This window comes from Electrona antarctica, assembly GCF_951216825.1.
Source record: "Electrona antarctica genome assembly, chromosome: 7".
Taxonomy (NCBI): Eukaryota; Metazoa; Chordata; class Actinopteri; order Myctophiformes; family Myctophidae; genus Electrona; species Electrona antarctica.
This window is the reverse complement of record NC_136812.1, coordinates 25,469,271-25,487,906: the sequence shown is the minus strand read 5'-3', so window position 1 is coordinate 25,487,906 and position 18,636 is coordinate 25,469,271. Positions and strand designations below refer to the sequence as shown.

The 18,636-nt window shown below is 42.3% G+C and overlaps 2 protein-coding genes across 2 annotated transcripts in view; one reads left to right on the top strand and one right to left on the bottom strand.

Moving 5' to 3' along the window:
- The first annotated feature begins 242 nt into the window (after positions 1-242).
- Positions 243-8,610, top strand: arpc5b (actin related protein 2/3 complex, subunit 5B). Its single transcript, XM_079505783.1, has 4 exons — positions 243-508; positions 1,276-1,347; positions 7,607-7,783; positions 7,998-8,610. The coding sequence occupies exons 1-4, from the start codon at positions 368-370 to the stop codon at positions 8,058-8,060; spliced, it is 453 nt and encodes a 150-aa protein (XP_079361909.1). The 5' UTR covers positions 243-367; the 3' UTR covers positions 8,061-8,610.
- A 468-nt stretch (positions 8,611-9,078) lies between these two features.
- hmcn1 (hemicentin 1) overlaps positions 9,079-18,636 on the bottom strand; it is a gene marked incomplete at its 5' end in the record, with an annotated part of 387,265 nt that continues 377,707 nt past the window's right edge. Inside the window, 12 exons of the mRNA XM_079505442.1 lie at positions 9,079-11,320; positions 11,537-11,663; positions 12,641-12,760; positions 14,740-14,868; positions 15,234-15,359; positions 15,481-15,594; positions 15,692-15,826; positions 16,051-16,170; positions 16,520-16,582; positions 17,477-17,714; positions 18,195-18,316; positions 18,457-18,594. Coding sequence (XP_079361568.1) covers positions 10,954-11,320; positions 11,537-11,663; positions 12,641-12,760; positions 14,740-14,868; positions 15,234-15,359; positions 15,481-15,594; positions 15,692-15,826; positions 16,051-16,170; positions 16,520-16,582; positions 17,477-17,714; positions 18,195-18,316; positions 18,457-18,594 — 1,799 coding nt within the window. The 3' untranslated portion in view covers positions 9,079-10,953. The remainder of the gene's footprint in view (positions 11,321-11,536; positions 11,664-12,640; positions 12,761-14,739; positions 14,869-15,233; positions 15,360-15,480; positions 15,595-15,691; positions 15,827-16,050; positions 16,171-16,519; positions 16,583-17,476; positions 17,715-18,194; positions 18,317-18,456; positions 18,595-18,636) is intronic.

Below are 18,636 nucleotides of genomic sequence, written 5' to 3'. Positions count from 1 at the left end.
TTTATCCATTTAGATAACTTTTTAATTACTTATCTTTACACAGAAACATTACTTATTACTTATTTTTACACAGAAACATAATGTGTGTCCTATAGCATCGTTTAAATGCTTAATTTATAGTTTTAATGTGCAAATTAATCTTTTTTTCAATACTCTAGAGGGTACTCTTATTTTGAAGAGATCGTCCCCCGGAAGTCTTATATTTGCTCACTTAGATTTGCCAAAAGAACAGTGCCCTTAGATTTGCCAGAAAAACAGTGCCGGGAGGAAAAGGGAGCTGCTGGCCATAGAAAGGACTAGCGAAGGCCGGGATTCTAGCTTAAATTCTCCTCTTTTTACTCAAAATAAAACACCCAGACGTTGCAACATGTCGAAGAACACAGTGTCCGACCGCTTCAGGCGAGTAGACGTGGATGAATACGACGAGAACAAATTTGTGGACGAGGAGGACGGAGGAGAAAACCAAGTGGGTCCTGACGAAGCTGAGGTTGATTCACTCATCAGACAATATCCTTTCAATGAATTAGGCTATACGGTTTGCAAAATGGCACACTATGTATGCCTACGTAATGTCTTTGTTTACATACGTTATTATTAGACGATAGCTCTTTTCGTTCATTGATAGGCGTCTTGGTGTACATCCACAGCTCTTGCACCCAAAGGCCAATCACTGTCCAGACTTGTCTAGAAAAAAACACCCCACATTCCAAGGGTTGCTGCTGCTGCTGGAATAATGCTAAATAATATCGTTTTGCTTCTACACATAATAGTAAACAGCTACATGGACGTTAAATATGTAAACATTTGCTTTCTAACAAAGGGGTAGCCTGCCAATTATTCAGGCTGTTAATCGATGCATTGGTCCTTTTTAAAAGAGGGAGTACTGTAGCGTGTAGCTATTCCATATATTGCCTTATAAGTCTGTATCATATACCTCAAAATACACCTCAGTTCAAGTTCCTGTGTCAGAAAGAGGGGTATTTTGAGCAGAGAGAGGTGCTACAGGTATACTATGCTAGCTTACTATATATGCAAATATTGTTTACTTGTTCACATTTGCTATCTATGTGGAATACTAATGTTCTTTAGATATGTTCAAGACAAATGCTAGGTTTAATGTTTAATACCTGGTAATATCCCAGTAACTTTGTTCGTTGCAGTTAATTGTTTTCTTTCCAGTACTTGACCATTTACCATGTAAATGTCATTCATGATCTTTGTAAGTTGCTCTAAATTGTATCTACAGAATTATGCTTCCTTAACGTTCTTCGCACAGGGAATCTCACAGAGGCTTTACATGCTGTTCTGAAGAACCCACCCATCAACACAAAGAACCAGAACATCAAGGTTAGTTTATTACCGTATATCACCCCTGCCCACTTTGACAGACTGGGATGGCTAGTCCAGAGGCTTAGTGCACTTTTTTAGGAGAATAGTGCACTTGCGGATAAAAGCGCCAAATTTTGTATGAGGCTTCTTTATGTCATGCTAAAGGATTTTAGCCTAGGAGCCCTTGTCAAATATCTATTTTAAATATCAAATTGCAAGACTATCAATATCAATGATATATGTGAAATATGTGAAAATCCGCCTAGTATTTTTCAGACTATATACATCATAAAATGATCAGATTACTTCCAAATGTGATAAAGTTGACTTATTTTGACATTATTAAAGTCACAGAACATGAAATATCATCAATAACACCTTTATTGCAATGAAGAATACAAATGAATATGCATCATAGTGCGAAACATGTTATAGAGCTGTGTGCATTCTGCCTAGCTGTCACAATTGCATTTGCAAAGTGGGGAACAGTCCAAATTTGCATTGCTGCATTGGCAGGTATACATCACCTTTACAGGTGCATCTGATCAGCTCTCTGCAAGCTCTGGAAACCTTTGGAATGGTCAGTAAACTAGCACCCATGACCCTTCTTCCTTGGCCCATAGTTTTGTGGAGAAGGAATCATTTGATGGCTTTGTGTGCTGGTGGCCCAGATGCCTGCTTGGTAGACTGCCCGTTTCACATGTGAGTGCACCCTGGGTGGGAGGTAATTTCTCTATCGTTTTGTTCACAGAAGAGTTATTTTCTTTTTTCGTTGATGGAGCTCAAAGGACTGGATTTGTCGTACAAAATTACTGTCAGTCTTTCAAGCTCCCGGAAGTGCTGGCAGTCAACATCTAGTTGCTGGAAGGGATGCTTTATCAGATTGACGAATGTTTCTGTCGCAGGCAGCATCATAGGCTTGCCAGGTCCGCCAAGCTGACTTCTTACCCTTTCCATTAATAGCCGGGGAGCGGGAATAGAGATGAACCTGTGATGTCATGACATACTTTTTATTTGTGTTTTTTCTATTAACTTGGTCATTAAAAGGAACACAGGATGAGAGGTCTGCTCTGACCAAATGAATAGAAAAAAACACAAATAAAAAGTATGTTATGACATCACAGGTCCTCTCAAATTTTGGGTGACTGGCTCCCCGGCTATTAAGGCATATGTTGTGTCACAACCGGAATATGCGTGAAACATAGGCAGGGCTCGAGATTTGGGTTCCCCTAGGCTATTGCAGTCTACCAAGCGGGCATCTGGGCCACCAGCACACGAAGCCACCAAGTGATTCCTTCTCCACAGAACTATGGGTGGGTTAAGGAAGAAGGGTCATGGGTGCCAGTTTGGCTGACCAATCCAGAGGTTTCCAGAGCTTGCAGAGAGCTGATCAGATGCACCTGTAAAGGTGACTGTAGTGTAGTACCTGAAAATGCAGTAATACAAATTTGGACTGTTCCCCACTTTGCAAATGCAATTGTGACAGCTAGGCAGAAAGCACAGCTCTATAACATGTTTCACACTATGATGCATATCCTTGTACTATAATGGAAAGGGGGAGCAAACCAATATATTTATCCGTCCGGCTTCTCCTACGAAACTTGGCAATTCTGCTCAGCAAGCCATCCTGGGAAGCAGTATAGGGGAAGGCCTCTCGGAGGACATGAACACCCTTTCTTCATACCTGAAGGACTGCCGCCTCAAGCTCAGTGTTGAGAAGACTGTAGCAACAATGTTCCACCTCTACAAAAGGGAAGCAACTCGCCAAATCAACATCATGGTCGACGGTGCCCGGCTACAGTCCCAGTCCTCACCGACATACATGGAGTGAAGCTCGACAGAACACTGTCCTTTAAACAACACCTGGACAGTGTTAAGGGAAAGCCCGTGCCGCACTGATACAGCATCTAGCTGGCACCACGTGGGGAGTCACCACAAAGACACTGCGCATCTCCACCGAGGCCCTAGTTTTCCCTGCCGCTGAATACTGTGCCTCAGCCTGGAATCGCCCCAGCAGAGGTCAGGCGAGAAGCAGCCACACTGGCCCTCACTCGGAAGGCACAGTTGAGCAAATCTCACCTCCTCCACAAGGTCGTCACAGAGACACCACAGCATACGCATCTCAAGTCCCGGCGGCCCTTTGCCACACAGGCCCAGGAACTGCTCGGCACAACACCAGCCGACACCTCCAAGGCTTCCTGGGTGAAGGCAAGATGGAGGGACCAGTGGAAGGCAGCAGATCCTTCCAGGCTTCACTACTACATCGAGGATCTCACAGATGTTCCTGGCCAGCGCCTCCCCCGCAGGGAGTGGACAACCCTCAACCGCCTGAGGACGGGTGTGGGACGCTTTGGTGCATCCATGCAGAAGTGGGGATCCATTACAGACTGTGGAACACGTGCTGACCAGCTGCCCCACATACCGGCCACCAAATAATGATCAAGGCTTAATTGACCTAGACAATGACACACTGGACTGGCTTGCTGCAATGGAGCTGAAGGTCTAAGGACATATACGACAGAAGAAGCACAAACAAATTCTACATGCCACAGGAATCCATCTGCACTACATTGCCTCCGCTCACCTGTCATATGTATTGTACAAATATTGCTTTTGTGTGCCATACTGTTATTGTGCAACATTTTGCTGTGATGCAAATTATATCACAATTTCCACATTCACCGACCCCTCCTCTTTTCACTTCACACACACACACACACACACACACACACACACACACACACACACACACACACACACACACACACACACACACACACACACACACAGCAGCACGGTATGGTACAGTACAGTACGGTACGGTAACGTACAGTCTGGTACAGTATGGTACAGTAACATACAGTATGGTACAGTAACATACAGTATGGTACATTGCAGTACAGTACGGTATGGTACAGTACAGTACAGTACAGTACAGTACAGTACAGTACAGTCTGGTACAGTACAGTATTGTACAGTACGGTACAGTATGGTACAGTACAGTACGCTACAGTATGGTTCAGTACCGCACCCAAAATGTAGTCTGACTGAACAAGTGGGCACCCTGCACAAGTGGCCACCCGGACAACTGGCCACCTGGATGGTGTGGCGCGAGACCGTCCGATGGCCGGTCGAGTTCTAGTTAATTTGTATGTATTCTTCATTGCAATAAAGGTGTTATTGATGATATTTCATGTTCTGTGACTTTAATAATGTCAAAATAAGTCATTTGGAAATAATCTGATCATTTTATGATGTATATAGTCTGAAAAATACTAGGCGGATTTTCACATATTTCACATATTGCATTGATAATAATGTCTTGCAATTTGATATTTAAAATGGATATTTGACAAGGGCTCCTAGGCTAAAATTCAATAACTGACCCTAACGAACCATCATGCAAAAAATTACGCTTATCCACAATTGCACTATCCTTTCACTAAGCCTCCGGACTATAGGGTCAATGACAGAGTACAGCATCTTGCAAATTGCAATGAGTCTGGTCCACAAGATTCGATACTCCACCAAGATACCCATGTACCTGTCTAGATACTTCCTTAATGTTAACGAAGTCCACACCCACAACACCAGAGGGAGTGCAACGAACCATGTACAACCCAGATTCGGCACAAACAAGGGACTAAATTATTTTCGCTCCTATGCCACCAAAATGTGGAACGCCCTACCAACAGTCATTAAGACATGCGAATCCCTTGACTCCTTCAAAACCGCTCTCAAAGGGCACCTACGGACGGCTGCAATTCGAAACTGGCCCCCGTAAAAATCTGAATCCCCCCACCGCCCCCCCTTTTTCCCCTCACTGTATATGTTTCTTTTCCCTTTTTACCTCTATGATGAATTCCTGTTCTGTTCTTTGACTATATAGAAGTGTCTATTTGTACGTCTCTAAATGTTTTGATGAATTGAACATGGTGGACCCTCTTGTAAACAAGTGTAATGCTTAATTGGGTCGTCCACTCACAGTTAACAGTCTTTGTATTGAGTTTGTGCTTGAAATGTACTGTAATTCTGCAAACTGTTAATAAATATTTCAATCAATCAATCAATCAATCAATCTGCTTCAAGCATCTGCTTGGGCCTACTTGTCCATATCTGTTTGGGGTTTACAATACGTATGTTGTATGACAGATAATTCTAACTTCTCCTCCATTGTCCTACCTATTGTTATCAAAGTTTCATCCCTGATATTCCCTTCTGCATGTAAATTCTAATCACAGTCTATTTCTACACTTCTATCTTTTGTGTCTTATCCTGTTGTCTCAGATTTTACCAGGTTCGCTGTCTCTGCGTTCCTTTTTCGGCGAAGTAGAGTTTTGTCTTGATATCCCCTCTTTGATTTCTGCTTAGCCAACTGAATCTTTTTGAGGGGCCTCCTATATACAGCTTTTCGTCACGTCTCACATTTGCCATTGACAATGAAAGGAAAATTTACGTCATATGTGCCTGAATAAAATTTGTGGCAACACAAACATTAAATGCCATTGACAATGAAAGGAAAATTGACGTCATATGTAGTCTAGCAAATCGGCTAACCAATCACATAAATTCAGTTCAGTTGTCATCTTACATGATCATGATGAAAAGATGAGTTACAGCTTTTTTGTCCTGAACTCTTGTCACATTTACCATTGACAATGAAAGGAGAAAATGAAAGGAGAATTTACGTCATATGTTTCTGAACAAATCGGCTTTTTGTGGAAACGCAAACATTAAATGCCATTGACAATGAAAGGAAAATTTACATATGTAGAAGAGCAAATCGACATGTTAGGTCATGATGATGTACAATGATAAGAGTGCCCCTCACTTCACACGGGTGTGATTTTTGAGGGGCGCCAGCCCCTCCTGTATACAGCTTTTTGTCCTAACACAAACATTAAATGCCATTGTTGACAATGAATGGAGAACTTACGTCATATGTGTCTGAGCAAATCGACATGTTAGGTCATGCTGATGTACAATGATAAGAGTGCCCCTCACTTCACACAGGTGTGATTTTTGAGGGGCGCTAGCCTCTCCTATATACAGCTTTTTGTCCCCACTCGTCTCATATTTGTGGCACATCATGTATGTAACTAATCTTGTTTCTTATTGAAGTATTGCTTTCTGTATTTATTTTATTTTTCCATATTGTTATGTACATAATGTGAAAATAAACTAAACTAAATTGACAATGAAAGAAGAAATTAGGTCATATGTCCTAATGTCCTTCAAATATGATGTAAATTTGTGGCAACACAAACATGAATTGCCATTGACAATGAAGGGACAATTTACGTCATCTGTAGACGAGCAAATCGGCGAGCCAATCACATACATTCAGTTGTTCATGAGATGATGTATGATGATGTATAATGATAAGAGCGCCCCTCACTTCACACAGGTGTGATTTGTTTTCCCACTACACAGCATCCCGATGCACTTATGCCCACTTTTAATTGATCACCAAGAGAAATGAGAGATCCAATATATACATAACGTATCAGTGTTTGTGTCAGAGGCTTTTGTCATCATGACGTAACATGTCTATTTGCTCTGTCATTCAGTCGTTAGCAATTATCCGATTTGCTCAGACACATGATGTAAATTCTCCATTCATTGTCAATGGCATTTAATGTTTGTTAGGACAGAATCTACACTATACAGTAGTAGGAGAGGCTAGCGCCCCTGAAAAACTAAGAAATGAATACACTTCTAAAATATGTTGATGTAAATTCTCCATTGTCAAAGGCATTTAATGTTTGTTAGCCGATTTGCTCGGACACATGACGTAAATTCTCCTTTCATTGTCAATGGCATTTAATGTTTGTGTTGACAAAAAGCTGTATACAGGAGGGGCTGGCGCCCCTCAAAAATCACACCTGTGTGAATACATCATCTCATTCTGGCCAATCACGATTTCCGTCCTCACTTTTCCGTCTTCACTTTTATCTTCAATGTGTGTGTTTACACAAACCTGCAAAGCTGGGCATAGGAGGGGCTCAAAAATAAAATGCAAAGAATTCTTCTGCACACTTTATAGATCCTGTTTACTGTCTTGCAGCGTTTATTTTCAACTCGCACAGCTTCTTCCTCTGGTCTTTCAACGACCAGAGAAAGGTACAGTGTGGCTATAAATGTCTCAAACTTGTATTTGCGATTTTGCGTGCTTGAGACGGTTTGTGGGATCTGCTTCTTTGAAGAAATTGTATTAAACTGTGGCCCCTCGTAGGTTAGGTCTCAATCTTAGTTTTTCTCACTTGTCACCCACAAGGATCGTGCTGAAGGTTTGGTGCTGAAAGTGCTCAGTGCCTTTAAAAGCAGTGACATAGAGAAAGGAGTCCAGTCCTTGGACAACAACGGTGTGGACCTGCTGATGAAGTACATCTACAAAGGCTTCGAAAAACCATCGGAGAACAGTAGTGCAGTCCTGCTGCAGTGGCATGAGAAGGTAGGCCTAACGTTTATAAAGATTAATTAAGATAACTGAAAAATCACACTTGTACATATGCCGATTTGACACATATGACATGAATTCTCCATTCATTGTCAATGGCATTTAATGTTTGTTAAGACAGAATCTACACTATAGCTGTTTATAGGAGGGGCTAGCAGCCCTAAAAAATATCCACTTCATCAGTAATGTGTTTTTTCCTCTCTTGCAGGCACTGTCAGCAGGTGGAGTGGGCTGCATCGTCAGGGTACTAACAGCCAGGAAGACGGTCTAACGCAGGAGCTCTACACCCACCTTACTGAGACTGCAGTGGTTCGGTACACAAAGTAAACTAATGGATACGTAGCAAAGGGACATAAAGGAAATCTGATTCTCAACCCAATGTGACTTAGACAGTAGACATGAAACGACAAATGAAATGAGTCACTTTTTGCAAAAAAGAAAACAGATTTTGTTTATTTTCCCCCTGCGTGATCCAGTCTATCAAATGTTATTCCTCACAGGGTGTGTTTGTGTGTATTACATACTGTATATACAGTGTGTATAAATATGGACCTGTACAGTATACAGTCTCATATGAACAACTGTCATTCACATACATTTGTGCTGACGGGCATGTTTCGTATTTACAACAAACAGAAAACAATAGTTTCAGCACAGTAGCTAGCTACTGTACACACACACACACACACACACACACACACACACACACACACACACACACACACACTTAACCACAGATGCTTAATTTGTTTCTCTCAGGAAAACTCCCAGAAAACAGTATTTGTTTACCATCACTATCTATTCTTTGTGCTGAATGGGGGGGAAGCATTCATCTCATTTCATTAAGATACCACATACACTCATTGCCTATTCCTGGCCATCTAGCAGTCTCCTGAAAAGCAGTCGCAGGAGGGAGGTGGATTTTCTATTGGGGTCACCATTACCTCGAGGGTGGGGGGCCTTCCATCTATCCATCCACCATGCCTGTCGAGGGTGGGGGGCCTTCCATCTATCCATCCACCATTCCCTCGAGGGTGGGGGGCCTTCCATCTATCCATCCACCATGCCTGTCGAGGGTGGGGGGGCCTTCCATCTATCCATCCACCATGCCTGTCCCACTTAGGGATTATTATTACCCATAATGCAGCACTGCTATCTCCACTCCCTTTAATCCCACTTTACTGTCTATTTTCATCACTATTGTGTCCACTCAAAAATATACTGTACAGGGAATAGAATAACTGGCTCTGCTATTCCATTTAATAGGTGATGCATTTTTCCCCCTTCACTTTCAGGAACATTACGTGTCGGCATGAGAATTGTTTTTAGACTATGTTTAAGTCTGATTCGTCTCCCCTTCAATATTTCATTCCTTGTATAGCTATATTTGTGCACTAGCCATACCATTCAGACAATATTTGAGTCCAGTGCATATGGAAATGTAACTGAACAAGAGTAAGTCATCTTACCTTTCAAATACTTGCATGATCCTTATGTAATTTCAAGCATTTCATGCATGCATGCATTTGTTCCTTTTTAACATGCTTTGGGTCGCAAAATTCCAATCTTCTGCATTGAAATGGAGTTTAATTTGATATTCTGTTTGTGGACATACTACACATTCATTCATTTGCTTTATTTTTTTTATAAGCAGGGGGAGACCTAGACCATTTTACTTTGTCTGCCTTATCTCTGGTGGATTGCCTTTGTTGCCAAATGAGTTATAACACAGTAGGCTTGTCCATGTGTTTTGCTCACATATTATAAATGACTCATGTTAAGTTTCCGAACGGATAAGGGGAATTTTGTGTTTTTTCAGCTCATTTCCAATCAAGCACTTGTGCTTTCTGATAAATCATGAATGCATCAACATGTTTTAATAACAAATTAATATATAATCATTAGTTGATATCAGACATTTCATCGTCAAATACTCTTGTCAGTGGTGATGCATCCATGCATTAACAATTTCTAATGAATGACTGGCTAGCTAAACGCAAATGAAAATAATTTGTTGGCGTGTGAATATCAAGCGGAAACCAGTGATTGAGCAAGATTATAATACTACATACTAAACTGATGTAACTGATGCCTTACTCATATTCTTTTTTATGTTTTTCAAATGAAATAAAAGATGAAAGCTGTTATATATACTGTACATAGTCATATATTCATGCACAAGCATAATTGTTCAACATTTGTCATAGTATAGCTAAATGTTTATGAATTGACAATGATTGAACACTTTTCTAGAGGCTGTGTTGCAGATCCTAATGCAGAGTTTGAGTGTATATTTGTCATTTTATTACGTTTTTATTTCGTTTTATTTAAAAAAAATGAATACAGTACAATATAGCAATACATTATCAGAAAACAAACACCTATATACACATAAAAATAGAATACATCTTGGTAATTGGATGGAATAAGACAATGATGCTTTAACTACTTTCTATCTGATCCCATTGTGCAACCTTGTTATAATGGGCAATTACCTGAGGATGAGTTTTTTTTCCTTTTTTTTTCAGTCAAGTTTTCTCTTGCCAAGATTAGCACCATATCATACTAATGAAACGAACAGCTCCTTCACCTCACATTGTTGCTTTGTGTGATGTTTCATACAATGGCATTGGCAAAGGTGGGACTGCCACGTTTTCACGTTCAAGCACTTCCCAATAAGTTAATCATAGGTAGATGTAATTATAGACTAAATTGAGTTATTTTAGTGTTGTGTCGGGTAAGGAGGGTTGGACCTACATTCTGGGCCAGTGGTGGGTGTATTGGCCCTGAGGACTTGGTCGACCATAAATAACTACCGGTATGTAGGGGCAAGGGGGACAAGACAAGAAAAACAACTTCTGAATGACAAAGTCCTGAATAATTCAAATGAACAGGATTCCAGGGGATGGGGCCAATAAATAACCATTTTCCTCCAACCAAAAGAGCCTCTCTCTTGCGTTATTCCCATTCTATATCCATTCTCAGTTTGCAGTGTTGTACTCCCATAGTGACCTCTCACACTCCAAACAAGTACGTTTTTTTTTTCAGTCTGTTGACTGATGCAGCATCTTTTTCAAACCACAGCCAGCCAGTTGCCGCCAACACTTGCTTGCACTCAGTGGTGCTTTGCAAGACCCCTCACGGTCCCCTTCTTTAAAGTGCACTCAGTAGGGGTAGGCGGACACGGCGATGTAGACAATGAAGGTTGTCTGGTACTCGATGCCACCGTCCTCACTGAAGGACAGAGCTCGGACCTTCATGCGGTAAGTGTGGGGCTCTCGTAATGCCCGTGTGGTAAACAGCACTCCCTTTAGGTTCTCATCTCGCAGGGCGAAGGGTAACGTGGTGTCTTCGTCCACCGCTAGGAAAGTGGTTCTGGGGTGCATCACACCGTCTTGGGTGTAGGCCACCAGCCTAATCAGGTCCTGATTGGCTGCAATGCCAAAGGGGAGTGACAGCAGCTTGTATTCCAGGGCATAGGGGCTCAGGGCACATTCCACATCATTTGGAGGGCAGTTCTTCAGACAGAATCTACAGAAAGACAGGATTTATAAATGAATGCATCCATTCATAGATTTATGATGTATGGCCTGAGGTATTTGAGTAATAAAGTTCCTCTTCCTCCCCATGGGCATTTAAACGGGGGCATTATTTCCTTTCTCCACCAAACAACTGTTTACCTGAGCATTGAGTAATCTGTTTGTGATAAGTAGACCTAAAGAATATGCTGATAGTTTAAGTGTTTACCCTGTGGCTGGGTCTCTCTTGTAGTTGGGTGGACATGGTGTGTCAATACATTGGTAACTTCCTCGCATGTTGAAACACATCCTGTTGGATCCACACTGGATATTCTGTTCCAGACACTCATCGATGTCTGTAGACATAGAAAACAAGAACAATTATAAAAGTGTGCTCCTCAGAGCACGGGTTGCCTACCAAGTGCCCACAAACTTTGGAAGGCTGTCATAGCCAATTGGAATGGGATGATCAGATGATACCAGAGATAATGTTTGAGTTTTGGACAAAATCTGAAGGAGTAGTGTGTTTTGAAGAAAACACCAAATGGTGGAATTTTATTTATTTTTATTATTGTGTAACCTACTGTTTAGCTATGTTTTCGCTATCTTAGCATCCAGCTTTCCTTGCAGACTGGAAAGATTTGGAAAAACAGTGGGAAGAAAACGCACACCCGAAATTCACTCCATTATTCGGTTCCAAAAACACAGCAGTGTGCAGGGACATTACTACCAATTATATTGTATGCTCATAAGTGAAAGATTAGAGCCGGGCAGAAACTTGGAAAAAATACTTTGTCTGAGTTTTGCACAATCCTACTATTTTACATTTGGCTCCTGCAGGGTATTCAACTAGATTAGGCTGGGGGCCACAACTGTAGAATGATTGTGCGGGGGCCGAACATTTGTGGGTTTTATTAAAAGTCACAGATCGCCTAGGATGACATTGAACGACATTGAACGTTTATAATGCATCCAGCATTGCTAGTATTTGTACTGGTTCTTGTCATCTCCGTCGCCTGGCAACGCGTTGCTTCCGCGTTGTGATGTCATTGAATATTTTCCCTGCGTCCACACTATCTTTAGCGACACTCTTTAGCTGCGTTTTTCCCGGAATTGAAGCTCAGATTGAGGTGATCATACAGAACATCGATGCACGCACGCACGCACGCACGCCCTAAAAAAAGGAAAAAGTTGAATACCTCTGGGAAACTGGGAGGGCTGGCTGACCACTGCTACCGGCGGGCCACAAACCACGGCCGTGTCACGTCACGTCACTCTGACATAACCATAAACAAAGCCCATACGCTCATGTGGACACAGAGCAGGTTCTTACCTTGACATGTCTTGCCGTTGGTCATGAGTCGGTAACCAGCAGGACAGATACACCTGTGACTCCCTGGGGTGTTCATACACTCATGCTGACACGTGTCCCTCACCTCACACTCATTGATATCTGCACGCACGCACACACACACACACACACACACACACACACACACACACACACACACACACACACACACACACACACACACACACACACACACACACACACACACACACACACACACACACACACACACACACACACACACACACAATTCAGACACAATCAGAGGATAAAACAGTGCATCATTACTAGCTCACTTTACACAATCAAATGATTGACGACATACAAACAAGCTGTAAAGCAGCAGCAAAGTTCAGCACAGCAAGCAGATTCATCAAAAACATCTCCATGTTCTGCTCTCTCCATCTTAGTCTTGCCTATAGTTACCTAGGCAGAGGCCACCCCTGGCCTCAAACCCCTGTGGACAGGGGAAGATGCCCCACTGTGGGCCTTGCGCGCGGGTCTCTCTGCGGCTACGACTCCTATAGCGCTGCCCCATGCTGGCTCCATAGGAGTGGTAGCTTTGAGAGGCCAGATTGTGGAACAGGCGCTGATGGGAGCTTTGCTCGGGGGATGACTGGGAGGCCCGGTAGCCATATGAGTAGCTCTCATAGCTGGGCAGCCTCTCCAGCCCAGCGCAGGACTTGCCATCCCCCAGCAGATGGCGCCCTGGTGGGCAGGTGCACTTGAAGCTGCCTGGAGTGTTGACGCACTGGTGGGCGCAGGGCTGAGGGAGCCGCTGGCACTCATTAATGTCTGCCCTCAGCACAAAGAAAGACCAGCACCAGGGAACGAAGGAAAGATACCATAGAAGGTGGATGGAAGGAAAGGAGGAGGTAGAGATAGTGGAGGAAGTAAAGTAATATTGGGGTTGAGGAGTAATCAAAGGGGAGGTGAATGATCAATAGTAAAAAGGACAGATGCATAAATGAAGGTAATGAGAAAGGGCAGGCCATGAAAATAGAGAAGGGAGATGAGAGGGGACAAAGAAAAGGGGAAATGACAATTACCCCATTGCATGACAATACATGTTCATGTCCCAAAGACAGAAATGTATTGAGACTATGAATACATTCATATGATTTGAATGAGAGATTAACTTTTATATCTCTCATATCAAATGCAAACTGATTTGAAGATGATTACTTCAAATGACTGTGAATGAATGATAACTCAATTTGACATTATGTTCTATGGAGAAAACAAAATCCAAATCAAATGTCAAAATACAAAAAAACAAATAGCACTAATCTTGATGTAAGGTGCAATATCCAATTCATTGCATGTTATACAAAGACAGACATCAAATATCAGTGTTAATGATGTCACATGACATGGGGGGTGGGAGACAGTCAATGTATGCCATTACAAAAGCATAGCGACTCCAAGAAGTAGCCAGTACCCAAAGTATAAGGGGTTGAAACGGGAAAGGTGAAAGAGAGTGAAAGGTGACAGTGACAGAGCCATGAGAGACAGAGGTGCTGGTCATTCATTTACAGGCTACATTTCCATTCATCTGGTCCTTCTTTCCTTATCCTGTCTCTTACAAGTTTTATCTGACCATGTAATGTATGGATTAATATCAATTTACATTTCCAAATTAAAGGACATTATAATATGTTAGTCCTCTGAAAGGTATTGAGTTAGTTGGGGGAGGGTCTTCTTTGCAGCATTATAGTGATGCAAGCAAGCAGTAGCAGCAGCATGTAATGTCAGGCCGATGTCAGCAGGATTAAACAGTGATTTAAACAGAGGTGAGTCAGAGAGAGTGCCAAAAGGTTTCTGCTGGCAGAAGCAATGCAGATGGTGGGATGGGTTATGGGAGGTAATAGAAGTATGGTGGGGATCAACCTACGACAAAATATTTCAAGTACTCTACTTGCAGTTTATGTCATTACACCTTAGACTTACCTTTATTACACTTGTACAGCAGGATCAATACAAATCACATTGTCATGCTACTTAACATAGTGTGAATGTGTCTGGAAGGGGCGAGAGGGCAGCACAGGATTTTGGGGTGTGGATAGAAAGAATGCACATACCGACACAAGGTCTCCCCACGCCCTGAGAGCGGTAGCCCCGTGGGCAGGTGCAGTGGTAACTGCCTCTGGTGTTTTCACAGATCTGGTTGTATCGGCACTGATGGGTCCCATCTCGGCACTCGTCAATGTCTACAGGAGGCCACCAGGGACACAGCAATATAATTTGTTGATATTGGGGGATTGGGAGTACTGACATGATGTGTGACAAAATGTAGAGCTTGGACGATGCTGGTGCTGACAACAAACTTCTTAACAAAATAGGACAGACTTATTATGATTAATCGGATTATTTAAACAATAAATCGGATCGGATTAAATTAATCAGTAGTTGTTTCACTAGGCACTGTCTTATGTCTTAGGTTTAGAGTGCATGCATGCATGAATACTTTTATTTTAGCACATGCAGGTTTTGGCTACTCTGTCCACCTCTGGACTATCCAGAGTAACTGAGTGAGAGGGAACTCCGTCCCTTCATCTAGTGGTTGAACACTCACCTACACATGTCCCATTGGCAGCTTTGGTCATGCCATTGGGGCAGAGGTCAATACAGTTGTAACCACCACGTGAGTTCTTACATTGCTGGTCTGAGCGACAAACCCTCTGTCTGCACTCATTTATGTCTATGGAGACGAAGAGGGAGAGGTTAGGTTACTGTAAACTAACAAGTGTAAAGTTGATCCTTTCAGGGAATGGGAAAGCTGGGAATGGGGAAAGTCTTTATTGCAAGAGTAATTGTCTAACCTATACAGCGGCGGTTCCTGAGTTGGTACCCTGGCTCACAGGCACAGCGATAGCTCCCAATTGTGTTCAGACAGTGCTGGTTACATGGGTTGGACTCCTGACACTCGTTCACATCTGTAAATGAATGGTATTAAAAACCAGCATGATTAACATTATTAACAAAAAATAAAGCAGCATAACTTTGATAAAATATAAAATCAGTTCACTGTACCTGTGCAACTCAGACCATCTGCTGTCCTCCTGAAACCCCGCCCACAGCGCATGACACACCGGTAAGAGCCAATAGTGTTCTCACAGTCCTGTGCATCATGGCAAACGTGTCCGCCCAGAGAGCACTCGTCAATATCTGAGATCAAGGACAGATGAATCAATGAATTACGATTATTTGTCTATCATGTAATACTAATTGTAGGCTATGGTATTTTATGCTGTGTGTGTGTTTGCGTGTCTTAGTGTCTATAAAAGTGTTAAGATGTGTTGAATGCCTGAATATGTAACATGGAAATACAGGCGTCTAGAGTACATGGAAGCTACTATTGAAGGCTAACAGGCTGTGTGTGCTTTGGGTACCCTGACAGGTCCTTCCATCTGCAGATATGGTGAGTCCCCGTGGACAGGAGCAGTAGTAGGTGCCCATGGCGTTGTGGCAGTCATGTGAACAGGGGTTCCCCACTTCACACTCATTCTCATCTGCAGCATATAAACAACAATGAATACACAAAACACCCGTGCCACCACAACACACGGGTCAGTACACAGTAAAAACCTCCATATTAATTTAACTCAGATTGTAAATATTAACAAGAGTAACACATGCAGTATTAGTCAGGGAGCCACAGGCCCAAAAGCTCAAGAAAAAGGGTTGGACCTGTGATGTCATGCCAGGTCTAAATGGGTTAAAACAAGGATTTAAATCAACAGTGTAGTTTTGTAAAATTGTTGTTGTTATTATTATTATTATTATTTCTTCACTTCTATATGTCACAAAATTAAATATCACAACATTAAGACTAGTATGATGTTGTTCTTGACACATTACCTGCACAATAAGGCCCAGCGGAATTCAGACTGAAGCCATGAGGGCACTGGTTACTGCGATCGCCTGTGAAATTGGTGTTTTGTAAGAGAGACCAATATAGGAGAAAAAAGAGAGCGGAGATTGAAGGAGATTGTCAAGGTGTGTTTGCAGTGTGTACTAATATCAAGCTCATTAAACAATCATACTGGCATTAATACAGTCTATATTGTCTATTCACAGCAATTTCCTATTGAACCTCCCTGAATAATTCAGTCAATGTTGGCTAAACATCATTGCATGGTTAATAAGTAAATAACCATTACTTATTTGACTACGTTTGACTATTTTCGCCTAGACTTTTCAAATAAATCCAAAATTAGCTAAAATAGCTGGTCTACAGTACACGCTGTCAAGCTGTCAAGTAGATTTTCAGAATCCAAAAATCTAACAAACCACGCTATGCCTTCGAAAAGTCTCTAAATTTATAACGTGAGTCGTATTCAATAGGCCAACCAATTTCAAAATATCCACCGCGGTGGCTGAGACCAGAGCCATAGCGTACTGGTTGAGACGAAGCAGTGAAAGGTCCTGAAAGATACATAACGTCAGTCTTACCCAATACCCAATCTTTCTGTTTTATGAACACAAGGCTGCTGTACTTTATACCTTACAACACCTTGTTCAGAGCTCCCGGACATGATTTGCACATGCGCGCAGCATTCACTTCCTTGTTTACGGGCCGACAAATCTTATCTCTAGCTATTATCTCTGAATCTACAGCGCTCTCCATGGTTTTGATCACAACGCCGATGCTCTGCGTGAGGTAGTAATGGAACATTATACCTCCCGGTTTTGGGAGGAAATGGAAGGCGGGGCTATTCAGAGTAAAATCTGCCCATCTGCTTGGAACTCTAGTGCCTTTATTATGACAAACTCTGGCAGCATCATACTTGTTAATATGAAAACATGATATCTCACCCTTGGCGATGGTGGCATGAATGCTATACTCCAGCACCTCATCCAGGGGGTGGTACTGAGCGCTGATGGCCGTGGCGTGCAGTGTCTCCACCAGATAAGGCATCTTGCCCTTGGACACGTCGTAGGTGATGGTGTGGTTCCAGGAGTAAGGCACGCTCTCCCTGTCGATGCTGAACATGCGTGTGGACAGGGCATACAGCTGCCCCGGTCCAGTCTGGATGTAGTCCTCTGTGTAGTCCTGTATACAGTACAACACATTAGAACAATGTCCCATATTACAACATCAACACAGAATGTCAAAGTTGAATTATTGTGGTGCTGGTGTGGTGTCTGTGGCAACAATAATGGTTTAAACCCTCAGCTGATTTAGCAGTTTAAACAGCCAGTTATTGGTTGTGTAAACAATTGTTTTTATTTTTTTAATCTTGTTTATCCTTGTTTATGTTTTTGTGCTCATACATAATGTCCACAAATATTTGTATTCCGTTGTTGTTGTTGTTGCTTGTTTCTTTTCTGTTTATTTGTAAAAAAAAAACTAAAACTAAAAAAAGTGCTGATCATAAAAAAAAGAAAGAAACGACAGCAGGGTAAAAACATTGCAGGCGGCAAGACTGACATTAGACAGTACAACTGTAACACAGCTGCAGCTAATATAATTAATAAAGGGTGTGTGTTTGTTGGTTTTACTATTCTAAATGTACTGAAGTGGCCTCTGTACCTTGATGCTGATGTCAGCATGTGAGGGCAGCTGTAGGATGTGTCCGTTCACTACTATATCCAACAGCAGCGCTCCATCGGAGTCCAGCCCCCTGGCAACATGAGTCATCCTCAGGATCTCACCTAGCAACAAAAAATGACATGACACAGATGCTACATACACCTACAATAACACTGATAATTTATCTCATCTCTACAACTCATTATCTTTTTTAAGATGTTCCACTTGTAATCCAAACATATTCAGAGCATGGGCCTCTTACCTGTGGCAAACTCCACCTGGGTCTCCCTCCTGAAGACACCTCCTGTCAGCGTGTAACCATTGACAGCCTCCCCTACTTCCTGTGCCGTGGTCCAGTAGATGGGATTGAGAAGGGAGATCAGCTTCCTCATGGCTGGGCCTGGGATAAGAAGTTACAAACAGAAAACATTTTTATTATGAG

Coding starts and splice junctions, on each gene's coding strand:
- arpc5b (XM_079505783.1), top strand. CDS start 368: ATGTCGAAGAACACAGTGTCCGACCGCTTCAGGCGAGTAGACGTGGAT. Junction 1,348..7,606: donor CAAAGAACCAGAACATCAAG/GTTAGTTTATTA, acceptor GTCACCCACAAG/GATCGTGCTGAAGGTTTGGT. Junction 7,784..7,997: donor TGCTGCAGTGGCATGAGAAG/GTAGGCCTAACG, acceptor CCTCTCTTGCAG/GCACTGTCAGCAGGTGGAGT.